The following is a 27,830-nucleotide window of genomic DNA, read 5'->3' as shown; positions in this document are numbered from 1 at the left end:
ACCCTTGGTGTTAATCCCAAAGATGTTTTACACTTAAAATTCACACATCCACCCCAAAATGCCTCAGAGGAAACAAGGGGAGACACATGGAGAGATCAGAGGGGCTTTCTGCAGCCTGTCTCTGCAGAAGCCATCCATCATCCATCCCCATCCATCCTCCATCTCCATCCTCTGGATCTGCCTGTGCACGCCAGTTTTGACGAGGATTTTTGGTGCCTGGGAGGGGAGCGTTTTTCCTGTGAAAGCCACAGAACAGCGAGCTCCAGCTCCTGAGCAGGCTCTCAAACACAGAGCCAAACCAGCCCCAGCTCTCCCTGTGCTCATTAACGTGCAACTGGGAGAGAGGCAGGAACTTCCAAATGACTCGCGAGCAGTGCCGGCACTTTTGTTATTCCTCCTGTCGGAGCTGGTTCCACCTTTGATTCTGCTGGTGCTGGGAGGGGACTGCTGACAGCAAGGGCTGAAAGCAGGAATCATCAGGAGAGGAGATGAAGGCCCAGCCTAACACATTTTTTTCCCTGTCCTATGCATTTAAAGAGCTGGGCTGGATAATCTGGGGGTTTGGATGGCAGGAATCACCTGCTTTTGAATGGCTGTAACAATTTAAATGGGGAACTCAGAGACAGTTGTGGGTTGTTTTTTTTTTTCCTTCATAATCTCTTTTGCATGGTTTTTATTGAAGTGGTAGTCATGGGAAGAGCTGGAGTTAGCTGGTATATTCTGTAATTCCTGCTCACTGCTGGGAAAACAGGCAGGAAACCATCAGAAAATAAGCCCCATAACTCCAGGAGCAATGGAGCAGTTTATTTGCCATGGGAGATACAGCTCTGCTTTCACAACAGCATCACCAGGGGGGTTGAGCATCATTTCCCAAAAACAGGAGGGTGAACAGGATCCTCTGCTGTACCTTGTAATGAGATGGTGAAGCCAACTGAGACAGCAAGAAGACCTGGGCTCAGATATTCTCCAAAACGATTTGCTGGGCCACAGGCTGGAGTGAGCTTTATTTATCACCTTCATATCCTCCCCAGCACTGTCTGTGGGGCTGGTGACCACCCTGCACACACAGGGATGATGCTTTCATCATGCTGGCTCCTCCAAAGGGTAGATCCAAAGGGTACAGCCTCTCCTGCATCTGTTCAATGCCAAGCTGGACAGAGCCCTGAGCAACCTGGGTTGAAGATGTCACTGCCCACATCAGGAGCATGGCACTGGATGGCCTTTAAAGGCCCCTTCCAACCCAAACTATTCTCTGATTCTACCAAAATACAGATTTCAATTATCACATATTATTATATCCACTGGGATTTTTTTTCATTGCAATCCAACCAAACCTCACAGGCACTACCATTCATTGCACTCTGTTGTTTTTGCAGGCGATAGGTGATTTACTAAAGTGTTAATTTCCTATAGCAAAAGTTATAATGGGAAACCAAAGTAAAATTGATTTTAAATTACCATGGCAAGCTTGCAGAAACACTCCCATTATTCAGAGGAGTGGGTGAAGGCACTGCAGTTTTCACTGCTGGGAAGGAAAATTCTTTATTTAAGATCAGGGGCTCTCAAGTGGTGTTGCCAGGCTTTGGTGACACCATCATGGTGGAATCCTGTTATTAGGGAATGTTTTCTTGGTTGAGAACAACCTGATCCATGAAGAAAAGCTGTGATACTGTTGGTTATTTATTGTTTTTTCTTTAAATGATTCTGGTGGGGATGGTGCTGTGGCAATCACCAAGAAGCTCCCTGACTTGGATCAGGGTAGCAGCAGGAATTGCAGGCATGACTTTTCTTCCTGGGGACTTGTCCTTGATATTCCTAAAAGCAAGGATTGCCCCGTCCTACATGGACAGCTGCCCTCAGTTGGTGCTTCCTGAAAAACACCATTTTTCACTCAAAGGCTGCCGTCCTAAATTAACTTTCACCAAGGGAGGCCAAGGGAGAGGGAGGGGGGCAGATTGCAAAACCCAAACTCAAAAAATCTGCTTCAGCCAAGGTGATGTTTTTGGTGCTGGGATGAATCAGAAGCAAAACACAAAATAATCAGCCTAATTGTGATGAAAACTAGACCCAAGGACCTCTTGAAGCAGCAGTAATGAGTTGTGGGGTCACATCCTGAAGATTTTACCCTTCTCCAGGGATGTGCAAGCTCTCAGTGCCCTGGGACAGGGTCCTGTGCAGGACTAAGGCTTTGTAGAGGCAGCAGCTCTCTCAGACTGCCTGAAGCTCATGGCACCAGAGGTGCTTTCCCATGGATCACTGGCAATATGAAATGTTTACAATAAATCAACACAAGGCATTATTACATCCTGTCCTCCCTGTCTGATGAGACCAGAGCTGTGGAGGAGCTGCCCTGCTGCCCACATCCACCCTGCTCATCCTATTCCCTGCAGGATTTGGATGTGCCCACCTGGTTTTGAAGGCTTGGAGTGTTCTGGAGCATGGATGTGGCCAGATTCTTCCTGTTGGCCTCAGGGCCAGACACTGACCCTGAAATTCTCAGTTAATTACTTTATATGAGATCCCAGAGACTGAAACAAACCTCGATGCTACAAACAATTCCTTTTCCTGGCCAAGTAAATGACATGAGCCCTAAAACTGCTCATTTCTCACCTGATGCTTCTGCTCCATAAACATCCTGTAAGGAGAGGTCCTGTTTGTACTCAGGAGCACATGGAAACTCCAGGATTTGATACGAGTAATCCATGGGAATGTTTGTTCCTGCAAGGAGAAGGATGAGATCAGACAGAACATTTGAATTCTCTGTTGCTGTGGATGCATCCAGGGGTTCACGCACAGATGTTGTGAGCACCCACAGAAGGAAAGCATTTATTGATATCAAAACCATTCCTAATCCAGCTTGGTTTCTTGGGAAAGGGAGAAAAGGAGGAAGTCACACAAAAAGATGACTCTGTGACCAAGGTAGGGTGATCTCAGACATATGGGTTTTGCTGTGCAAGACCCTGGGCAATTTACCCTGATTTCCTAAATCTTGTTTGTTTTGTTTGTCTGAGGAGTGGAGTCCTGGTGGATACAGCTTCAGAACAGAAACCAGTGTCATGACATGTCCAGAGAAGGGAACAGAGCTGGGAAGGGGCTGGAGCACCAGGAGGGCTGAGGGAGCTGGGAAGGGGCTCAGCCTGGAGAAAAGGAGGCTCAGGAGGGACCTTGTGGCTCTGCACAACTCCCTAACAGGAGGGGACAGCCAGGGTTGTCGGGCTGTGCTGCCAGGGAACAGGGACAGGATGAGAAGAAACAACCTCAAGCTGTGCCAGGGGAGGTTTAGATTGGATATTAGGGAAAAACTCTTCCCTGAAATGGTTGTCAGGCCTTGGTACAGGCTGCCCAGGGAATTTTTGGAGTCTCCATCCCTGGAGGGATTTAAAAGCTGTGTAGATGTGGCACTTGGGGACATGGGTGAGTGGTAAACACGTGGTGCTGAGTGGATGGTTGGACTGGCTGATCTTAGAGGTATTTTCCAATCTAAATGATTCTGTGACTCCATGACAACCAAATATCTGGAATGGACCAGGAATGGTAAACAAGCACCTAAATGAGACACAGCTGGATGTGGTGAGTCAAGAACCTAAATTTATTGTTTGTTTTCAACTGAAAGCAAACCCTGCCATAGCTAATTGTAAACTCTTCAGATCTGGGGGTTCCACTGAATGGTAGAAGTCTCCTTTGTGTCACTGCTACGGTTCAAATCCATTCCTGAGAGTTAAGGAAATTTGGCAGGCTAGGTAATGGTACAGGAAATTATGTCAGAACAAAATCTCAAAGGTCATGGAATCACAGCATCACTCAGGTTGGAAAAAACCTCCAATACCATCGAGTCCAACCTGTGGCTGATCCCCACCTTGTCACCCAGACCAGAGCATTGAGTGCCACATCCTGGCATTCCCTGGACACCCCCAGGGATGGGGACTCTAGATCTCCCAGGGCAGTTCCAATGTCTGACCTCCCTTTCCAGGAGGAAAATTCTCCTGATGTTCAACCTGAACCTCCCCTGGCCATGAGGCCATGACAAATGTAGTAAGAGCCTATGTATAAGTGGACAGAGGAAATTTATTTTTCCTCACATGCTTTCTCTCAGGTGTGTGGACATGGAATGCTGCAGGGCAGGTGTGTACAGACAGGTGGGACAATCTCATCGTGCTTTGAGATGCCCTGACCCAGAAATTACCAACATGTTTTAGTCCAATTTTATGCCCAACAGAGCAAACTTGCTGTGGATCACTCTTTCACACAGGTGTCCCTTGAAGCCCACTCTTTCAGGCAAGTTTCCTCTAAGGAAAAGTGATTGCAGTTTCCCCTTCCTAGATTAGACATTAAGAAAAATTTCTTGAGAGAAAGGGTTGTAAAGCATTGGAAGAGGCTTCCCAGGGAAATGGTGGAATCAGTATCCCTGGAAGTTTTCAAAAATTGTGTGGATGTGGTTTAGTGGTGAGCAAGGGCTGGGCTAACACTTAGACTTGACAGCCTTAAAGGTCTTTTCCAGCCTTATTGATTCCATGATTCTGTGATTTTTGCCAGTCTGTAAAAGTACCTTGAGTGGTTTATCAGCCTCAGCCCTGAGCCCTCTACAGGATTTGGAGGGGACCTGTCTGAGAGAACAAAAATCAGTTTGGATGATGATGACACTGGGTTTGCTGGTGTCAGAAAGGGCTTTTCTCCTCCTTCCCAGCCATACACAAATAAAGCTGGGGCAGGGACAAGAATGCCTTTGTGAGGGGCTGTGTCTTTTGGCAGGGTTCCTGACCTCACCTGACTCACCAGCAGAATTCCCAACTCACCCAGATTCCCGGTGTGCTCCTTCCCTGATGGCTGAGATAAGGCAGCGTCGGTGGGAAACCAAGGGTCAGGTTTTGGTTCCTCCACGAGCTGCCCATGTGACTGCAGGCAATTTATTGCATCTCTCAGTGCCTGGGTCCCCTGCTGTTAATAACACATCCTTTCCTTTGCTGTGGTTCTGTCCTTGTCAGTTTAGATTGGGAATCCTTTAGGGCAGGAGCTGTTTCTTACTCCATGTGCACTCTGGACTCAGCACAATCCAACTCTGATCTCAGCAGAAGCCTTTTAACATTGCTATCATATAAATATCAGTGATACCTGGGAACCAGAGCTCCTGGGTTCTCTGCCTGGGTCTCTCAACCCTGCACTGAAACCAGGGATGATTTTATTTGACTTGTTTCTAAAATAAAGACTGTCTGAAATAGTGGTCAGAAGGTTGAGGAGTGCAGGATCTGTTTATGAATGACTTTAAGGTGGGGTTGATGGGGTGCAAGAGTTGAAAAGCCAGTTGGGAATAAATAATATGAATTAGATTTGGCTTTCTGATAAAAAGTCCTAAAGGAAAAAATGGTAGGGGTTGCACTTACTCATAGAACTGCTCCAACACCAGAGCAAAGGATTTGTGGGAAGTGTCTTGGCTCCACTCTATGACTGTCATCCTGCTCCTTCACACTCCTCAGCCCTCTCCATTTGCTCCCATAACATGCAAAGCTGTCCAGGGAGCTTTACTCTGTCCATGTTCTCCTCTTTGCTGCTACAAACCCACCAAGGGAGCTCCCAAACCCCCTTTGGGTGCTTTCCCCTCCTCTAAGCACTGAGCAGTGACATCTTTGAACTGGTGACAGGGGGACCAGCAGCCCTGGAGGCCGCAAGGACAGAAGGTCCTGGTAGCTGTGGCTTGCAGGGACATGCAGACTGTGCTGTCAGTCTCACAGCAAGGGATTCTTCCAGTTGGTTGGGGCAGCAGGGGCAAGATTCCCACGGGAAACCTGTGGATGGAGCAACGATAGAGTGAGGAAGAGGAGGAAATGGTTCAGTTGTCCTGCCTGGCTCCATGGACTGTTGCTTTAGAGATTCCCCTTCTGGACTGAGACCCAGGAGCTCCATTCCCTTGTCCAAACTGCTCAAGATGCTCTAGCAGTTCAGTGCACCCTCAGGTGTGGGTCTAGAAGGGCAGAGGTCTTCTTCATGCCCTGTATCCCACCTGCCAGCAGTCAATGGGTATCTTTGATATCCTCTGAAACAGTAATATCCTCTTTGATATCCTCTGAAAAATTCAAATTCAAATTAAGGTGCCTGTGAGTCTTGCCCCTGGTCTCCATCTTCTTTAGGGATGGCTTGGAGAAGCCAGCAGGAGATGCTTGAGCTTTTCCAAAGTATGGAAACAGGGCTGGGGAAGGGTCTGGAGCACTGAGCTTTGATGAAGAGTGGCTGAGGGAGCTGGGAAAGGGGCTCAGCCTGGAGAAAAGGAGGCTCAGGGGGGACCTTGTGGCTCTGCACAACTCCTGACAGGAGGGGACAGCCAGGGGGGTCAGGGTCTGCTCCCAGGGAACAGGGACAGGACAAAGGGAAACAAATCCTTCAATTTGAGGCACAGAAGGATTAGGTTGGATATTTGGAACAATTTATTCACTGAAAGGGCTCTCCAGCCCTGACACAGCTGCCCAGGCTAGTGGTGGACTCCCCATCCCTGGATGGATTTAGAAGATGCGTGGATGTGGCACTTAGGAACACGGGGCAGTGGCAGACTTGACCCTGCTGGGTCAACAGTTGGACTTGATGACTTTAAGAACTTTTCCAAGCTCAGAGATTCCATGATTCTACGATAATGCATGGGATTGATCTCCACTGGGATTCCTTTGAAAAGCAGTACCACTCCTCCAGGTGGGAAGGACATAAAAATTATGGGATAAAATCTGTTCTGTTCTAGACAAGAACTACTCATGGCATGTGTCACCTACACACAGCTGTGCATTTGCTCCACAAGGAGAAAAAACAGGCCAAATTAAGAGATGATGTGAACAAAAGAAATCCCAGCTAGCTCTGGGAGCTCCCATTCCAGCTGTCAGATGGGAATGCATTCCATTTTAGCATGGACTTTGCTTCCCACAGGAAAATTCTTTCCCTACCTGTTGGCACAGCACTACCACAGCCTCCATGTCCCCCAGATCTTTTCCATGGGGGAAGTACAAGTGATTCCTTAAAATGACTTCTCAAAATGACAGCAAGGAGGTGAGAGGCATCTGATAGGGAAATGATGCCAAGGAGATGGGAGACATCTGGTATCAGCCATCAGCTCTCAGTCAGTCGGTCGTCTGGACCCTTCTGTAGTCAAGGGAAGGAGACAGGAAATCCGTGGGAGGTGTTGCAGACACTTATCTGGAGATGGGATGAGTGGCTTTCTGGAAATCTCTCTCCTTCTCTCTGTTGATAAAAGAGGGAATTGAGATGATGAGTTTGGATCAGCTTTCCCATTTTCGAACAGATGAGGAATGGAAATCTCATCTGAGGGGACTTGGGTCAACTGTGGTGGCTCCAGGAGGATTTCCAATCATGTGAGCTTGAGCTTCACAAAAAATCTGGGAACAACTGGAGCATCCAGGGTCACACCAGGGGCCTGGGGTATCAGAGGGGGGCACATATGACACAAAATATTCCATATATGCCAGGGAGAAAGGCTGCACCAGGACAGCACGGGAAAAGGGACTCAATCCCAAAGCTCCTTTAAAACGCGCACGCTCCGTGTCCTGCTTTCGGCTCTGTCACCTCAAGTGGCAGGACACGCAGGCAGGGGGGTGGGAGGTGGAGACTTTAATTCCCTCCAGAGCCTGGAGATGACTCAAGCCTGCAGCATCCTCTTTCCAGCAGAGTGTCCTCATGAGACCAGGGTGGAAACCCGGCCCGCTGGCTCCCGGCCGAGGGAGCGTTTCCAACGGCAGGGAATCGAGCCCCAGCAAAATCCTCTCCGGGCTGTCGGAACTCAGTACATCCCTCCAGTTGTCCAGAGTCTCCAAGGACCCTGCTGGGGGGCTCAGAGACCCTGGCATGCTGCCCAGAACACCTGGGGATTTGATTTTGACCCCTGGAGCGAGTTGCCAACTTTGTATGAGGATGTGAAAGTCACACAGGTTTGAATGGTGTAATAACAAAATAATCACAGGGTGAAAATGTAGATTTTAGGATTTTGTGGTATGGGAGTTATGGGGACAAGATGGAGGGATCTCAGCATGTCTAGCCTTTCTTCTTCTTCTTCTTGCTCTCCATTTTCTGCAGTGATGTTGGCACTTTGAGATTGGTTTAGAGTAGAAGTGCACTGTCTAACATAGGTGATAGGTATTGAGAATTAAGTGTAAATATGTTACATGTAGTTTGTAGTATAAAAGGACAACACCACCTCGGGGGTGGTCAGAATGCCTGTGGCTGCCTTGCTGAGCAGACCTCGGCTGGGCAGGAAGAAAATTTTACAGGTAAGAATTAATAAACAACCTCAAGACCGAAAAGTGAAGAGTCCAGACTCGTTCTTCAGACGCACGGGCCGAAGCAGAGACATCCTGCACATCTCAGGGCAGCAATTATCAACAGCAACCCGAGACCCGGCCACCCTTGGAGCCAGCAGAGAAGAGCCTTCCTGACACTCTGCCATGTCCCAGGGGGTGTTCCAGTGTTGGATATCCTGCCCAGCAGCCCCAACACGGGAACCTGAGAGCTTTGTCTCCTCGGCCGGCTCGGGGGGGTTGATGGGTTTGTCTGGGATGTTTGATGGCCAAGGTCAAGCTCTTGCCTTCACGTGTAGCAAAGAAGGGTTTGGAGCTCACAGAGAAGGGTTTGAACCAAAATGAAGGGGTTTGAACCCACAAAAAGGGATTTGTACCAATAAAAAGGGATTTGAACACACAAGGAGGGATTTGCACCTACAGGAATGATTTGAACACACAAGGATTTTAACCTACAAGAAAGGATTTGAGCCTGCAGGAAGAATTTGAACACCCAAGGTTTTTAACCTATGAGAAAGGATTTGAGCCTACAGGGAGGGGTTTGAAACTACAGGAAGGAATTTGAATACACAGGAAGGTATCTGTACCAATAAAAGGGATTTGAACCCAGCAGGAGGGATTTGAACCTACAAGAAGGGGTATGAACCCACAAAAAAGGACTTGAAGCCACAGGAATGAGTTTTAATCTACAAGAAAGGACTTGAACCTACAGAATGGGGTTTGAACCCTCAAGAAGGGATTTGAGCCTACAGGAAAGGGTTTGAAGTCACAAGAAGGGATTTGAACCCTCAGGAAGGGATTTGTACCAATAAAAAGGGATTTTTATTGGTACAACACAAGGGGGGATTTCCACCTACAGGAAGGATATGAACCCACAAGGTTTTTAACCTACAAGAAAGGATTTGAGCCTACAGGAAGGGGTATGAAACTATAAGAAGGGATTTGAACCCTCAAGAAGGAATTTGAGCCTACAGGAAGGGGTTTGAACCCACAAGAAGGAATTTGAACCTGTACCAAGGCATTTGTACCAATAAAAAGGGATTTGAACACACAAGGAGGGATTTGTACCTACAGGAAAGATTTGAACCCACAAGAAAGAGTTTGAACCTAGAAGAAGATTCTTGAACCTACAGGAAGGAGTTTGAAATGACAAGAAGGGATTTGAACCCTCAGGAAGGGATTTGAACACACAAGGAGGGATTTGAACACACAAAAAGGGATTTGAACCCACAAGAAGGGTTTTGAACCCACAAAAAGGGATTTGAACCCACAAGAAAGGTTTTAATCTGCAAGAAAGGATTTGAATCTACAGGAAGCAGATTTGAAATCACAAGAAGGAATTTGAGCACAGAGGGAGCTGATCTGAACCCACAAGAATGGATTTGAACACACAGAAAGGGGTTCGAACCCGCAGGATGGGATTTGAAACAATAAAAAAGGGATTTGAACACACAAGGGGGGATCTAAACCCACAAGAAAGGATTGTAACCTACAATAAAGGGTTTGAATCCACAAGAAGAAATTCCCATAGGAAGGAGTTTGAACCTAAAAAAAAGGGCTCTGAACCCATCTGGGCACTTTCCTGAGTGCAGGAGAGGGCACTCAGACACTGTTCCTAGTTGGGTGTTGAGGTCTGGGCCAACATGGTGGATGGTCTGTTGGAGGCAGGGAAGGATGGAAAATGAAATTATGAATCTTTTAGCGGTTCAGGACAGTCATTGGTGTTGGCCAGGCCTTCCTGTGCCTGCCTGCCATGGCTTACCTGCTGAAGGAATCAAAAACTTGCAGTTTTAAGGCTCAAATACTTGAAGTTTTAGGGTTCAAATACCTAAAGTTTTAGGGCTCAAATACCTGAAGTTTTAGACGAGGATTGGAAGAATTTGTGTTCTGGGCTGACATACTCAGAGTCAGCTGGTGAGGCTGTGGAGGCAAAGGGCAACCTGAGCCAGACTGGGAGTCTGTAATGCAGAAGTTATGTCAAATCCCAGCTCCCCATGGATGCTCTGCAATTCCAGGTTTATGGGCAGGACATATCTTGGACCTCGTTCCAGCTGGGTCTCTTGGTCTTTCCAAATCTCTGCAAACGTAGGAGGTGACAAATGCCACATCCTGTGATATTTGAGGTCCTGGGTCCTGTGGAGGGCCAGGCAGGATTTGTAGGGCCAGGAGGGCAGACAGGCAGTGCCAGGCTCCTTGGAACATGTGCACAGAGAGATGGTACATCTCTCCCCTGCAGAGCTGTCCCCTGAGCTGTGGCCAAGAGCCACCAGCAGCAGGATGCAGGACATGTCACTTGAAGGTGGGGTGGTGAGAAGAGAAGGGTCCCAAAAGCAGGAGATGGGTTGTAGCATTTCAGATGAGCTACAGTGATCTGGCTGGGGAGAAGTGGGTGGTGAGAGGGGGATATCCAGGGAGGAGCTGAAGGAAGCCGGGAATTGGTGTTTTGGGCTAGGGATGAGACCCTTGTTGAGTCCCAGAGTGGTTTTGGGGTGGAAGGAACCTTAAAGATCATCCAGTTCCAACCCCTGCCATGGACAGGGACATCTTCTACTGTTCCAGATTGCTCCTAACTCTATCCAGCCTGGTTCTCAACACTTCCAGGGATGGGGAGTTCACAACTTCTCTGGGCAACTTCTCAGCTGATCCCAGTGACACCAGTGGGTTTTTCTTCAACCCACAACTGCTACCTCCCCAGCTGCAATCCCTTCATCTCCTCAACAACTAAAACATCTACTGTGCTCCTGTTTAAGATCTCTGGAGTGTGGGAATCTCCTCCAGGTCCATCCCAACAGGTGTCTCCACCACCTTTCCCAGCCAGTTCTTCAACATCCAACTCACAGCTTGAGCTTTCCCAACCACCCTGGCCACACACCTTCCCTCTGGAGAGGAAAAGTTTCCTGTTCTCCTTGCCTGGGATCCTTGCCTCACTGCACTGGTTTAAATCATCCCTCCTGGAGGCAAGATCAGAGGAGATCAGGAGAAAACAGTGAAAGCTTTGGAGGCAGCACACAATTCCAGCAGGGAAAGGCTGCATGTTTGCACTTGGGAGAGGCATTTGGGCAGTAAATGACAGAGGCACTGAATTATTCCATGGGAGAGGGAGGAGGTGTGAGAGCAGGAGGGGAAAATCCATCCATTCATTACAGAAATCAATAACCCCCACGTGTCGTTGAAGCAGGCCTGCCCCTGGAGAAATGCAAAGATGGAAGAGTCCTCCACTGCTTTGCTGAGGGGAGCAGAAACTCTGCCCAGGCTCAGCCAGGGGAAGGTGCAGAGGGAGATTATCCTGTGGTGGCTCCTGAGTCATGTCTGGATCAATGCATTCAGCAATTTATTGGTGCTTCTGGGATAGATCTCGTCCAAGCAGCTGCAACAGTCAATGTTAATGCAAACATCCTCCACGCAGGGCAGGGCAGCTGCCTGGGCTGGAGCAGGTGTGTGAGAGGCATCCAAATGGGCTGGGAAAGCATTTGGAGCAGCAGGAGGTTGAAAGGAACGTCTGTGAAAATGAAAGGCTTTCTTTCCTTTGGATTAAGCACTTCCAAAAGGAGCCCATCCAGCAGGGAGAGAGAGACAAGGGCCTCCCCAACTGGAAGCTGGACTTGATGGTCATTGCAGAGTCCTTGCATCTGAAATTATTCTATTCTATTCTATTCTATTCTATTCTATTCTATTCTATTCTATTCTATTCTATTCTATTCTATTCTATTCTATTCCATTCCATTCTATATTCTATATTCTATATTCTATATTCTATATTCTATATTCTATATTCTATATTCTATTCCATTCCATCCCATCCCATCCCATTCTAAATTAAACCCCACCAACCACCACTTGCCCAGAGGAAGTCACTTAACCTCTCTGCCTCCATTTCTGCACCTAACTGTGCATGAACATCCCTCCCTTGGGCTGAGCTGCAGGATTCCACACCTCACCTCCCAGATGCTGCTCGCTGGCAGAAAGCTCCTGTGACCTCATTTGTGTCACTTGGATGAGCTGGCTGCTGGCACGAGAGGACTCAGCTGCACCCGGAGGGTGGTGGAGCAAGGACGTGGTCAGGTGGCTTCACTTTTATTAAGCTTTGAGCAGAAAGCTCCTTTTAAATAAGTAGGAGAATAGATAAAAGGTAAAAATGCTGTGGTGCTGGGTAGTTCCATGCCTGGGCTGGTTCTTCTCCTGAACGTGACCACTAAAAAATGGTCCTCTTTGCAATATTGTTTAGAACCAGTCTTAACTCAGAGCTGCCTGTTGAATGGAACAACTGCAAGTGCTGCCACCCACAGGCTGCTGCACAGCTTGACTTGCTGAGCTTTATTTTAAATATCCTTACTTAGAGCCCCCAGCATCTGGAAGAAATCCTGCAAGCAGGCAAAGGGGCTGGCAGGCCCGTGGTTAACCACAGGGCTGGGAGGAGACTTGGAAAAGAACAACAAGTGAAGAAGGGGAGGATGCTCAGGTGAACTTCCTGAGGGATGTTCCTGCAGGGATCAGCAGGATACACCCATGGAAAGGTTCCTGTACCACCCAAAAAGGCTGTGTCTCCTCTGCTGATGGCCTAAAACATCCTGGTGGCCTTTGGAAAGCCACTTGTGATGGGATGGCAAGGCTTGTCTGAGTGTCCTCCCTCCAAAGCCATGGGAAGCTGCACTGGCCCAGCAGTGAGTGAGAGTTTAGAGGTGCTGTTGTACTCACAGCCCCCTCGAGGAACAGGGAACGTGCACGCTCCAGAACCCACCAGTACATCGTTTCCTCTGGCCAGGAATAGCTGATGAGTAATACAAAGCAGCAGAGGTAATAAATATTAAAGAGCTGGAAAAATGTGAAAGTGCACGGGCAGCGGAGCTGACAGGCGCTGTGGGTGTGAAGTGCAGGGATCAGCCTTTGCTCCTCATCCATCCGAGAAAAAAGTGGAGGAATAAGCGTTGCAATTATTTTTTGTTAATTGTGCGCTGAAAGGCATCACGGTTCCAGCGGGCTGGTGAGCTCATCCCTGGCCTCATTTTCTTTCTGTGTCCCAGCCATGGTTTTCCTGGTGTGATGTGTCTGGAGCAGCGGATACACAGCCAGTGGGAGGAAGGAGATGCGACACCAAGGATCTGAGGGGCCTGTGTGATGATGAGGTTTTGTTTCCCAGGAGGTTGCGTGGCTAAAAGATTGCAGATTTGGATTAAGTAGCTCATGGTGCTTAATTTCCCCATCCCTGGAATGTCCAAGGCCAGGTTTGACAGGGCTTGGAGCAACCTGGGATAGTGGAATGTTCCCCTGCCAGTGGCAGAGGGGTGCAACAAAATGAGGCTTAAATTCCCTTAAATTCCCTTCCAACCCAGAACATTCTGTGATTCTGTAATGCTGTGATGGATGAATTGAAGGCCACACGTGGCAGTTCGTGAATGTCACCTGTCCTGGCTACCATGAGAGGTCACCAGAGTTGAGGAATCAACTCTCAGGTTCTGCAAACTCTGAGCTGCTCCCTGCCCCTCTCAGCCCGGAGTGAGGCTGTTCCTTGGACAGGGACGATGGTGGTGGCAGTCAGATCCCATTTCTGTGCTGGGATTTTCTTCCAGTCCCTGCTCCTCCCACTACACATGATGGTACAAGGTCCATGGGACAAAGACATTCTTCCTTTACTTTGCAAGAGCCAAAATGCCCAGGAAAACCTTTCTCCCGCTTGTTCTGGTCCCCATCACGGTGCAGCTGTCTGGGGCTGACTGTGGTGGGACAACAAGGGTTAAACTCTTTCCTGGCAGGCTGGGAGGACACCGTGTGATTTCTCAGAGCCCGGAGAGGAAGGCAGGCCCTCACTAATGTATGCAGCAGCTTCTGTGGAACTAAAAATAGCCACAATCTGAGGCTGTTCTTCCAGGATTTCACAGGCGCTCACCCAGTTTTTAGCTCCTTCTCCTCAAAGGGATGGCAAAGCCAAGGCGACAGTCGCAGCCCCCATGCGAAGGAGCTTCGCTCCAGGGATGCCTCTGACCCCTGCAGCACAGGGGAGACTGTGCTGAAGGCACAGTCCTGCCTCTCTGAAGGGCTCAGGAATGCCTGGTAGCTGCTGATCAGCACCCTGAGGATTTTCTGGGAGCCCTGGTGCTCTGGATGCAAGCGGCGGGCAGAGCGCGCTGCAGCTGGCAGCGAGCCACAGCTCTGACCCTGGCAGCTCTGCAGCAGCTTCTTTGCAGCTGCACCAGCTCCTCAAGAACCAGCTCTCCTTTTCCTGAGCAGAATCCTTTCCCCCTAAACCCCTCCTGGCTGCTGTTTTTCTGGCATGCTGTTTGAAAATCCTGGAGCGTCCACCTCCTCAGCTCTACAAAGGAGGGTTAGGAAAGGCTTTGCTTTACTTGTCTGGTGATTTCAAGTCCTGCTGAAGCATCAGTCACCCTGAGGGCTGAGGAGAGAGTAAATACTGTAAATTCAGGGAATGCTCTCCTAGAATCCATATCTGATCTCCCAGACACAGAGGTGACCCCCTCATCTTTTCCAGCAGCCAGAGGGTGGGAATGGAAATGTCTCCCTCTGAGTGAGGGAACAAACTCCCAGTTTTGTCACTGTGATCCTGGGGTCCACATTGCCTTTTGAGGGTTCAGACCACAGGGAATTTGCAGTGTCTGTTCAGCTCTCTGGACCCACTACCCCAAACTGTTAAACCCTTCAAGAAGTGAGAAAACCTTGGACAAGAAAACTACAAGTGTGTCCATCTCCAAGGACTTACTGATAGCAAAAATCCTTTCTTTCCCCTCTCCTGCTCTGCATTCCCCACAAAGGGATCTCTGTGAGGAGATGAAGATGTGTCCCTGTCACTGACTGGTGTCCCAGAGCAATGCCAGCTTCTCCTCCCCTGAGCTACCCCATGGCTCTGGTGATGCCAAATCTCTTCTCAAGACCATCTGGGTTAAAACTGTAACGTGACCCATCCTGTTCAAAGGGTGAGGTGACTGCTCACATGTGCCCCTGAGATCACATTTTGGGTGTCCTCAGGCACTTGCTTGGGATTTCCTTTGGCATTTCAGGGAATTTCCCTTGCTTGGAGCCAAGACAAGTCAATCAGAACATCCTTGCTTCCTTTCAAGGCTTTCAGCTGCTCCTGCAGGACTGGCTGGACTGGGACCATCTTCATTTCCACAAAGAGAGCCCTGACACTAATCCTTATTTTCACAAACACACTTGAAGCAAAAACTCAGTGTGAGTCCAACTTCCTGGTCCCTGTGTAAAGCTGTTTAACAGCTTTGATTTAAAACAGAAGGCTTTGCCGGAGGCGACAGCATCAAGTGTTGGAGTATCCTTAAAGCAAATAAGCATGTGCAAAATAGGGAAGGGACTGGGTTTTAAGAATTCATCACTAACTTAGAGGGGGAATACATGATAAAAGAGAGCATTTGGCTCAGTGCTAGGACCATCCCACGTGTGATAGATTCTGTGACATGTCTCTGTAGCACCCATCACTTGGATACCCTCTCCAGCAGCCCCCGCTGCTCTGCCTCCTCCTTCATGCAGCATGGTTTCCACATTGAAATTTATAAAAAAGGGCATTCATGCCATGGTGCTGGAGAGGTCTTAGGGTTTGTATTACTGTTTTAGAGCTCCACATCTCAGAAAATAACAAATGAAAACACAAACATGATTTCTAGGAGTCTGGGTTGAAACAATGGTAGCTGCTGCTACAAAGCTATTCTCTGATTCTGTGTTGATTTACTGAGCAGAGACCTGGAAATGGGGATTCTGCAGTCTGGATATCCAGGGGAGCCCCTCAGCTGTGGGGATGCAGCAAGGAGAGTCTGCTTCCAAAACTGGGGTTGTGGTGGATATGTCAATAACACATTCATGACTATCTTTGCAAATAAAGAAACACTGGACAGGCTCTGGCTAAGCAAGGATAGTTCAGTAACAGCCAGGCTGGGGAAGGATTGACAAATCAGTGCCAAAAAGTGGGGTTGTTTAGGGCTAGCACTTCTTTATGATTTGTTTCTCTTCTTCTCGTTGTGATCTTTCAGCCTGTGAGTCAGAGAAAATTACTCTGCAGCTGAGGAAGGAGAGCAGTCACAGAAACAAATCCCAGAAACATCTCCCAGATGGAGCAGCACGAGCAGCTCCTGCACCTTTGGCCTCTGGAGTTTTATCTGCAGTGATGCCCTTGCCCCACTTCCCTGCCCTGTGCAGCTGCTGGAGGTTGTGACCCCAGTGTCTGTCAGCAGGATGAAATCACACCTGCAGCCCTGCCTGTGCTCTCACAGTCCCAAATACCCACTTGAACCATCAGGTAAAAGGGATTTGAACCAAGACCAGGAGTGCTGCCCCAGAGGAGGGGGTGTAGGTTTATGTCCCTGTCACCAGCAATAATTTCAGAAGAGCTGGGGGCATTGCTCAGGAATGATCAATCACAGAGCCCTGTTTTGTCTATCAGAACCCCCAGATTATCATGAGCTAAATCAGCCTGCAAATACCAAAGCTGTTGGAACCGGATCCTAAAAATGCCACAGTGTCATGCTTTTATTTTATTTTTTTTTAATTCCATCCAAGGAGGGGCTGATTTGTAAACTTTCTTCAAGTAGTGGAAGTGATCTTGGGCTAGAAATCATTTCACCACCCCCAGGAATGTTCAAAAAACCATGTGGATGTGGCACTTGAGGACTTGGTTTGGACATGCCCATAATGCTGGGTGGATGGTTGAACTCAAGAGGTCTTTTTCAAGTTGGATGATTCCATGATTCTGCAGGGATTGGGGTTAAATGCTGGAACAGGTTGTCCAGAGGGGCTGTGGAATCTCCATCCTTGGAGATTTTCAAAACTCAACTGCACCAGACCATGACCAACCTTCCCTAACTTCAAAGTTATCCCCACTTGGATGGGACCCTTGATTCACAGACCTCTAAAATCTCCTTCCCACCTAAATTCTTCTGTGATTCTACAATATGATCCTTCCCAACATAAGTTTTATAAATCAGTTGCATCTTTTGAGGTTGGTGTGTAGTAAAGCCATCTGTGCTTTAAAACAGCTTCAGACTGGCTTAAAATACGAAATTGTAACAGTTTCTCCTGTGCAGCAGAAGTCTGGGACAATCATTCCTTCAAACACAAATTTCAGCCTCACATTTGGCAGAAAGTGAGAGTATGTAATACAAATTATTAATTCTTTAATGGGAGCTGATAGAAACAAGTAGATAAGACTTAGATCAGAAACTGCAAGGCAGAATGATTAAACCCCTTGATGAACACACTTTTTTTTTTATTGATTTTTTAGCTGTAAACCATATAAGCAAATCCCCTGAAGTTGTCAGAAAGCACTGAGACCCCCAGTTCTGAAGATCAGGGCCTTGATGAAGGTCATCAAAATAATTATTTAGGTGTGTGTGGTCAGGATGACCTGTGAGGAGGCTGGATTAGAGTTTGTGCAGAAATAAAGATCCCTTTCTTGATTTTGAGGTGAAAAGTGATCTTTCTCAGTTCAGCATGGTTTTGACCCAACACAACCAGCAGTGGTGAAAACAAATCCTGCACACCCTTCAAGGCTCAGGCCAGACCAGGAACAACTCCCTAGAGACAGCTTGGATGCAGTCCCTTGTTCTGGAGGAGTTTGATGCTGTGGGAGCAGCCAGAAAAAGCTGTGGAATATCAGCCCCTGGATGGGACCCTGTAATTCCTCTTTTGATACTCAAACTAGGAACAATAACAATCAATCTGTGAATCCTTATCACTGGCATGTGACATTATAACAAAGAAAATAACAAGCAAATGTTGATATTGAGCACATTAATGGTGAAGGCAACTCCAAGTTTGAGTTTGATTTTTTTAATAGACAGCATTTCACTTTCCTACTCCCCTGTTGCTCCAGCGCTGCGACTCCCATTCCTTTTACATCAGTTAGAATGAAAATAATTCATTAAAATTAAAAAAGTGGGCCAAAGCCGCAGCTGGTGTAAATTGCCAGAGCCCTGTGGATGCCAGCTCGCTCCAGCTGAGATCTGCCCTCACGTAACCTCATTGTAAGGGGATGTTCAGGCAGCCTCTGCTCCCAGCAGTTACTCATGGCCTGGTTTCCTCCCCTCCAAGGAGAGGGAATTTAATCTGGGAACACCCTCCAGTGCATGAGGCCCCTTGCACAGAATTCCAGGAAAATCCCAAGAAAATTCTGGGAAAATCCTGAGAAAATCCTCCAAAAATCCCAATCTAATCCCAAAAACCCCAATCCAATTCCAATTTGATCCCAAAAAAACCCAAATGGACCCAGGGAGAACCTGCATGGAGCTGTCACTCAATGTGAAGGGGACGAGGAGCTGAGGGCCCCGCCAGAGTTATCACTGAGGGAAAAAACACCTAAATCCCAGGAAAAATATGGTAAAATCTCAAGAAAATCCAGAGAAAATCCTAATCTAATCAAAAAAATGCAATTTAATGGAAATTTAATCTCAAAACCAACAGGGCACAGGCAGGATCAGCAAGGAGCCGTCACGCAGCGTGAAGGGGATGAGGGACTGAAGGCCATGCTGGAGTCATCACTGAGGGGAAAAACACTGAATTCCAGGAAAATCTTGGGAAAAATCCTGAGAAAATAAAAAAAAAAAATTCCAATCCAATCCAAAAAACCTCAGTTTGATCAAAATCTAATGCCAAAAACCCCAATAGGGCCCAGGGAGGATCAGCAGGGAACTGTCACTCAGTATGAAGCGGTATGAGGGGCTGAAGGCCGTGCCCCACATCATCACTGGGGAAAAACATACATAATTCCAGGGAAAAATATGGAAAATCTCCATAAAATCCCGAGAAAATCTGAGAAAAATCCTGGGAAAGTCCTAAAAATCATGATAGGGCAAAGGGAAAGTCAGCACCGAGCTGGTTCTCAGTGTGAAGGGGACGACGGGCTGAGGGCCGTGCTGGGGTCGTCACTGAGGGGAAAAACACTAAATTCCAAGGAAATCCTGGGAAAACACTGAGAAAATAAAAAAAAATTCCTGATAGGCAGATGAGGTGGCAGGAGGGTGAGCCCTCAGCCGAAGGACATTCCCATCCCCATTCCCAATCTCTTCCTCCAGGAGGGAGCACCAGGGAGGAGGTTGGTGCCATGGGATGGTGCCCATCCATATGATGGGTGTTGCTGCCACATCACCAAGGTCACAACCAGGCTCCTGCAGTGCCACAGGACATTTCTGAACAGCAGAGTGACAGGTGGCCAAGAAGCCTAAGGGGTTCTTGGATGGAATATCCAGGAACAGTGTGGCCAACAGGGCCAGGACAGTGAATGTCCACTGTGCTGGCACTGCTGGGGCACGTCCAGCGTGTGGGAAATGGATTTGTAGAGATTGTGATAGCATGAATTATAACATCTGTATTGTCTCACCCTTCACATGAGAGTGAAAATGGAACAAAAGTTTTTTAAATGCCTCTCAGTTGCCCCATCTCTGCATCAGAAAAGGGCTTAATCTGACACCAGTGCTGGGGACAGCCCTGGAACCCTCATGACAAGAGGGACATTGAGGGGCTGAACATGTCCAGGGAATGGAATGGAGCTGGAGAAGGGGCTGGAGCACCAGAAGGGGCTGGGGGAGCAGGGAAAGGGGCTCAGCCTGGAGAAAAGGAGGCTCAGGGGGGACCTTGTGGCTCTGCACAACTCCCTGACAGGAGGGGACAGCCACGGGGATCTGCTCTGCTCCCAGGGAACAGGGACAGGAGGAGAGGGAACAGCCTCAAGCTGTGACACATTGTGGCATCACCATCACATTGTGGAGCCACCACCCCTGGAAGTGTTCAAGAAGTGTGGATATGGCATTTGTGGACATGGGTCCATGGTGAACATGATGGTGCTGGCATGCTGGGTGGACTTGATCTTAGAGATATTTTCCAGCCTCAGAGATTGTGTGATTCTCTGGCTGGGTCTGGCTGAGATGGAGTTTGTTTTCCCCACAACAGCCCCCACACTGCTGTGCTTTGCATTTGGAGCTGGGAAGGTGTTGGTAACACCCCAATGTTTTGGCTACCACAGCATCAGAGCTGTTTCTCCAGCATTCCACCCCAACAGAGGGCTGGGCACGAGCAAAATCCATTTCACATACACCTGTACTGATAAACCAGGCCATTTCAAGACCTGTTCATGGGCACTGCAATTTCACCACACCCTGTACAGGGCCAGGGGTTGGACTCAGTGATCCCTGTGGGTCCCTCCCAACTCAGGATATTCTGTGATTCCGTGCCAAAATCTGAATATAATCATTAGAATGGTCCAGGCATATTCGATCTCTCCCAAGTCATCACAACTTGTGCAGGTTTCAGCAATCTACAAGGGCCAGGAATCATTCCCAGTGCTGAATATGGAGGAAGTTTCCTGGTTTTGGAGGATGAGAGAGATCATTTCTTGCATCTTGGCCTGTTGGCCTCAGGGAAGATGATCAGACTGTTACAGCCTGAGATTCCTGTCCTTGGTCAGCTTGTGGTTGTGTGGGACAGGCCATCAGGACTCTCCTGCCCCCAAAGCACAGCCCAGGGCCTGTCCTGATATGCCTTTTTGGGCTCCCAAGAGAGCTCTGACCCTTTTACCCATCCTCATCTCTCAGAATCTTTTTATACTAAAAACTACATATACATTATTTATAATTACTTTCCAATATCTATCACCTATGTTAGACAGTGAGCCTCTACTCTAAACCAATACAAAAGTGCCAACATCACAGCAGAAGATGGAGGCTAGGAAGAAGAAGGAGAAAGACTGGACATGCCCAGATTCCTCCATTTTCCCCCTGAACCCCCATTCTAAAACCCCCAAAAAATCTATTTTTCACCCTGTGATAAATTCACTATCATTTTACTTAAACTTTCGTGGCTTGCAGATCCTCATGTAAGGTTGGTAATTTTTTCCATGGGTCAAGATCAAGGGCACAGGGGTCTTGGGCTCTGGGCCAGGGTCTCTGAGTCCCTGGACAGGAATTTCCTGGGAATTTCCCCCCCAGAGGAATTTCCTGGGTTCTGACACTCATCCTCCTCCCCTCAACCAGCCCATTGCCAGAGGCATCCTCCTACATTTCCTGGTGCCATCTCAGCAAATCCAACCCTGCCAAGGCCCAGGCACGACCCTGCAGTAGTTCACCCTGTAAAATTATCAACACAGCCCCTGGAAATTTTGGCCAGGGCAAATTAGATGGATGTAGCCACACAGAGCTGATCCTTGCCAGCTGGCCAGGGACTGCTTCATTTCATGACACAAAACCAGAGCCTCCAGAATCCAACCCCTGTCATCCCCATGGAGCAGTTTTTTCCACAGAGCTCAGGGTGGGTTGTGTTTTTACAGCAGGAGCATTGCATCTCCTCTTCTCCCTCCTGGTGGGCTCCTGCAGCTCTTTCCAAAGGTTATTTGACCACATTTGGTGGATTTGGCTCCTTAAAAAGGCACTTTGGAGCGGGGACAGCAGTGACTTTGACCCCAGCAGTTCATGTGCTGCTGTGACATGTGTAGTAAATAAGAGTGAGGGTAATTATACCAACAAGAATTCTGGGAGCCCTGCCAGGAGGGAGGGGACAGCCAATCCTTTGTGCACTAAAAAAAAAAAAAAAAAAAAAAAAAACATCGCCCCAATCCCCCTCACAACCCCAAATTAGTTCTATCTCTTGAAGCCGTGATGAGACTTAGAACTAAAAATACACACAAATACACACACTCATATAAAAATAGCCAGCATTCAAAAAAAAAAAAAAAAAAAAGAAAAAAAAAAGGCCAAAGTTAGGCTCCTGTATCCAAAATTAAGCTCTTAAATAAATAAATTAGTCTGATTTTCAAAAGCACAGAGCAGTGAATGGTTTTCACTGACATAAGAGGAAGCATCATGTTGCTAAAGATTGAAGATCAGGCCTGAATATGGATTTTAAAGTCTAATTATAGAAGCCTGTTTGCCACCAGCTTGACCGGGAACAATGAATTTCAGGTGAAATGACATTGATTTTTTTTTTTTTTCTTAATTCTTCTTAAGTTGTCTACACTTGACCAATATTAGGAAAGGTTTGAAAGACCCTCAAGTAAATAAAATAAGGAAACAGATGACCTGGAATAAAACTGTTTACACCAGTTCTGTACATTGGTGTTTGGAAATAGGGTTTAGAATTATCAATGTTGGAGCTGGGTGAAATTTTATGTTGATTAAGTAAGTAGAAATTAAGCAGGTATTTATTACTTGCTGAAAGCCCACAAGGTGGAAATATGACTTTATTACTTTTATCACAATCCACTGGCATGAGGAAGGAACAGGATCTCAGTCATTCCTTTCCTCTCTTTGCCAGATTTGAATCTGAAGGATGCTAAAAACAGAGCACCATATTTTTTCATGGACTGAAGAGAAAGAAAAATTAAGTTAATTTACTTTTTGCTGCAAATGGTCCTCAGAGCTGCTTTGCTCACACTGCCCAACATTTGCCAAGGGGTTTCTGAGGTCACAGCCCCATGGGATAGGGACAGATTTGTCCTTTGGGGTCAGATTGGGCAGGGCTGGGATTTATGCTGTGAAGGAATTATGTCCACCCTGGATGGAGGAGCATCAGCTGGTAGGGCTGTGCTCCACTCATGTGGTATTAGAGGCAGGGGACAGCACTGAAAGATCTGAGATTTGATGCCAAAACAACTTTGAGAGCATCTTTTTGGTGCTCTCTGACTCAGTTTCCCCATCCATGGAAGAGGCACAATGCAGGTGACCTTTGCCAAAGGCTGTGGGCTCAGCAGTCAGGGAGAATTTGGTGTTTGTGCCACTGCCACTGGTGGAGGCAGGATCAGGACACTGTGTCAATCCCATGAATTTGAATATTTTTTCCATGCATTCTGCCTCCATGGATTGGTGTCATGTCCTCTTTCCGTGGCCAGTAAGAAAAATCTGTGCTTAAACCGTGGATGGTGTGAATCCCTAGAGATTCACCCTAACACCAGAGATCCAGGAGAAATCATTGCAGGACATTGTGTCCTGTCTGATAATTTCCTCCTAATCTTTTTGAGTGGCCCAATGTCATTGTTGCAGCTTGGTTCCACCAAATGGGGGGCTGGGAAAAGTAAAGATGGTCTTAAAAATAACCCAAAAGTGGAGACAGCTGTTGGGAACAGCAGTGTGGAAGAGCAGAGGTGTAGGAAATAGGAACTGTGAGAAGGCACTGAGAGAATTTTTTTCTGGAGAAAAGGAGATTCAAGGGGGACCTTCCTGACAGGAGAGGGCAGCTGTGGGGTGTCAGGCTCTCCTGCCAGGGAACAAAGGACAGGATGAGAGGAAACAGCCTCAAAATGGAGCAGGGAAGGTTCAGGTTGGGCATCAGGAAGAATGCCTTCAGAAAAAGGGTTATCAGGCATTGGAAGTGGCTGGTCAGGGAGAGTCCTCATCTCTGGAGGGAGTTAAAAGCCGTGTGGATGTGGCACTTGGGGACACAGGTTAGTGGTGGCCTTTGCAGTACTAGGGAAATGATTGAACTCCATGATCTTAGGGATATTTTCAAACCTTAATAATTCTATGATTCTATGGAACTGTGATTTTTTTTTTTTAATCTGGAGAAATGAAAGGTTTACATGGCAACTATGTGCAAACAGGTAAAAGACTGCTGCAGGGTGAAAAGCAACAAATTCTTCTTGTCTGTGGCTGAGGTGATGAGAAATGAGTGGTTTAACCTTCTGAAAAAGAGTTCAGGTTTTGTGTACAGGCAGGAATGGGAGCTTCTGGGGAGGGGGAGACCATCCAGGACTACAGGACGGATTTGGTGGAATTTGGTGGAATTTGGCAGAGGTTATGGTGCTTTTGCCAGTGGGCAGCACATTATGGGCACCACCACTTGGTTTTTGCTGTCTCTGTGTCACTAGCATTACAAAAACCATTGCATTCTCCTTTTCTCTGCTTTCTCCTTCAGCCACCACACTCTCCCTGACTTTGCCTTTCCAGCTAAACTGCATTTATTTAATTCCTGGCTGAAGGGAAGGCAGGATTCCTGTGTCATGCTGCAGCTCCTGGGGTTGGGGTCTTTCCATGGAGATTCCAAATGCAGGTGGTGGATTTGGGCGTGTTGGGAGAGCAGGTGCCCCATGGCCATCTCCGTCCCATCGGGGTCTGCTGTGGATGTCACACCAGTGTCACCAGTGTCGTGTGACTGGCGCAGCATTTTCTCGAGTGTCGAGCCCCATCTGGTGGCTCTCCTGCGTCATTTTTTTGGTGTCCTTGCGGTCCCTCTTTTCGGGATTTTTTTCGCCTCCTGTGCCGGTCAGGAAGGACAAGATGCTGGATGAAGGACAGGGTTCGCAGAGCTGCCTCTGTTTCTCTCCCAGCTCCCCATCCCTGGGTGCAGTTCGGAGATCCGGAGGCTCTCCAGGCTCTCGTCCTTCCCTCCTGCTCTGCCCGGCTGTGCAGTCTCGCCCGAGAGCCAGGGGATGATCTAATCGTTTTGGCCAAACCCCAAAGCTTGTGCCGGGAGCCCCTCCCAGAGCATCCAGAAGGCGTTTCATCCCTCTGCCGTGCTGGCAGCCGAGCTGGGACAGATGAACAGTCCCGGGAGGAGACATTTCCGACGATTGACTGGCTCAGATGAGCAGCTTTAGGGGCGGCATTAGGTGAAATGGTTCCCATCCCAAACGGGGTTACAGCCACCATTCAGGATGAGAAGGAAGAATGCACAATATTGGATTGTCAATCCCTAGAAGTGTCCAAGGCTGGGCTGGACAGGGCTTGGAGCAACCTGGGATAGTGGAAGGTGCTCCTTCCTATGGCAGGGAGCTGGAACAAGATGATTTATAAGGTCTCTTCCAACCCAAACCATTCTGGGATTCTGTGATATCAACAGGCATTAAAAAGGACTCTGTTAGGGTTTTTTCTTAAATGCCACAAGTCCTGAGACAGAGGCAATGGTAGAGCTGTGCCTGTCCATGCATGAGACGCCTCCTTACATTGCCCAAAGTCTCAAAGCTGACCAGTGACAAACTGTGGCCTTTCACATCTGTGCGTCACACACATGCTGAGGTGAAGGTGGTGTCTCATTGCTCCACCTATGATGAAACAGGGTCAAATCATAGAATCACAGAATATCCTGAGCTGGAAGAGACCCGCAAGGATTGTCAGATTCCAATTCCTGGACAACTTCAAGAATCCCACAGTGAGCCTGAGAGCATGGTGCAAACACTTCTTGAGCTCTGGGGTCTGTGAGTGAAGCTCCTTACCAGAGTGCTGAGGGGGTTTAGATGGTCTCTCAAGCCACTTCCAAGTGTTAGGACCAGTATTTTTCATGTGGGTTCACTTCTTGTGATGAAAATTAGGTGAGGGTGTTGTTCTCTTGTATTTCAAAAGCACTTCCTACTCCCAGGCTTCACGTTTGGGTGGTACCAGTTAAACTTTTCCCACCCTTGCAACACCAAATGCACTTCATTATATGATCTTGTTCTCAGGGTGGCAACGAGTTTAAGGCTGGGCTTGGTGATCTTGGAGGCCTTTTCCAACTTTAATGATTAGTCAGATTCTAAAAGTCCTCCTCAGATCTGACAGGAGGGAGCCTGTGGTATTTGCTGGGTCCTCAGGATAAAGGAGGAATTGATGAATCTGACTCCATGTTCTTAGAAGGCTAATTTATATATATATTTTATATATTATATATTATATATTATATATTATATATTATATATTATATATTATATATTATATATTATATATTATATATTATATATTATATATTATATATTATATATTATATATTATATATTATATATTATATATTATATATTATATATTATATATTATATATTATATATTATATATTATATATTATATATTATATATTATATATTATATATTATATATTATATATTATATATTATATATTATGTTATGTTACGTTATGTTCTATTATATTATGCTATACTGAAACTATACTAAAGAATAGAGAAATGATACATACAGAAGGCTTAACAAGATACTAATTAAAACTCGTGAAAGCTTCCAGAGTCCTAACATAGGTGGACCATGATTGGTCATTAAATAAAACAAATTCACATATTGGATAAACAATCTCCAAACCACGTTCCAAATACAGGAGAAGCAAATGAGATAATATTATTTTTCTTTTTCTCTGGGGCTTCTGAGCTTCCCAGGAGAAGAATCCTGGGCAAGGGGATTTCTCAGAAAATATGACAGTGACGGGAGCGGAAGAACCACGCAAACCCCAATGTCTCCCCAGAACCCCAGAAACAGATTTTGCTGCAACTCCAACATCTCACACCCAGCTTTTCCCTCCTGTCCCCTGCAGGTATATCCGAACAATGTACCTGGGGATCCAGAGCCAGAGGAGGAAGGAACACCAGCGGCGTTTCTACTGGGCTATGATGTACGAATATGCAGACGTGAACATGCTGCGCCTCCTGGAAACGTTCCTCGAGAGCGCCCCTCAACTGGTGCTACAGCTCTGCATAATGATCCAAAAGAACCGTGCAGAAACATTACCATGTAAGTGGTCCCTCTCTTCCCCACCTTTCCAGCCTCTCCCCTTCTGCTCCCAGTGCCTGGCAGCTGATGGATGTGCTGCTCACTTCCCACCCTGGCTGGGGGTTGCTGCTTTGGGACAAATCTCTGCTGAGTTCGCTGGGTAAAATTTCTGCTCGTTTCCTCTGAGGAGAAAAAAACAAGTCAGTGTCAAGGAAAAGATGGGATTCAGCTCTTCCACACCTAGTCCAGGCTAAAGGAATGATGGTGGTGTCAGGAGGAGGCAAGCAGGCTCTGCTGCTGTGGCACCACTTGTTTGTCGCTTGGCACCGGGCAAATACGACCATTCCTTGCCTCAGTTTCCCTCCTTACATAAGTAGGATGATAAAACTGGCCAGATTTGAGTTTGTGTTGTGAGGACAAATGGTTCAATGCCTATGCAATGCTCTGATGGTGTTAAGTGTAAAAAAAGGGGGGTTTAACAGCTAAATGCTGTAGGGCCTTTTCTGATGAGTGCCCAGGAGTTAAAGGTCTTATCATTGGTACCATGGTTCTCACCAAGCCCAGGAAAAGAGAAGGGGAAGGCAGTGGAGAGGATTGTGTAGGAACAAGGATGTTATGGAGGTTTAGTTGGACAGGCAATTAAATGATAAGAGGAGGCTTGAAAGCCTCCATAGGGAATATTTTGCCAATTCTGGTGCCCACCACAGTGTCCACCACTGTGATGTGCTGAGCATGGGGCATCTGTCCCAGCTAAGGGGGACATGGCCCTGTCCCAGCCCCGGCGTGACCAGCCTGAGGGACAACCATCCTTTCCAAGGACCAGCAGTGGAGCTGCTTGGTTATTCAGCCTCTGTTCAGTTCGTGCACCATAGGGTGACACTCAGCTTCCCAAAGACAGCCTGGTTGGGGCCTGTCATTTCTGAGGAGTTTTTGGAGCTGAGGTGGGAGCTGAAATCGGAATGTCCTTTGGGGTTTAAATTTTGCTGGTTTTGCCAAGGTCACCACTATCTACAGCATCAAGGAAGGCCAGCCACTCTCCCTTTCCCCTGTATTGCCAGCATGTCCATCACAGTTGTTTATAGAAGCTTCCCTCCTCCTATTTATGCAGTCTTTTCTTGAAACCTCTCATCACGAGCTCTCC

The 27,830-nt window shown here is 47.4% G+C and overlaps 1 protein-coding gene across 1 annotated transcript in view; it reads left to right on the top strand.

Moving 5' to 3' along the window:
* XKR6 (XK related 6) overlaps nucleotides 1-27,830 on the top strand; it is a 180,018-nt gene that overhangs the window by 133,072 nt on the left and 19,116 nt on the right. Inside the window, exon 2 of the mRNA XM_058019998.1 lies at nucleotides 26,514-26,710. Coding sequence (XP_057875981.1) covers nucleotides 26,514-26,710 — 197 coding nt within the window. The remainder of the gene's footprint in view (nucleotides 1-26,513; nucleotides 26,711-27,830) is intronic.

This window comes from Melospiza georgiana, chromosome 3 (genome assembly GCF_028018845.1).
Source record: "Melospiza georgiana isolate bMelGeo1 chromosome 3, bMelGeo1.pri, whole genome shotgun sequence".
NCBI lineage: Eukaryota > Metazoa > Chordata > Aves > Passeriformes > Passerellidae > Melospiza > Melospiza georgiana.
The sequence above is the reverse complement of the archived record's forward strand: the minus strand, read 5'-3'. Positions and strand labels throughout refer to the sequence as shown.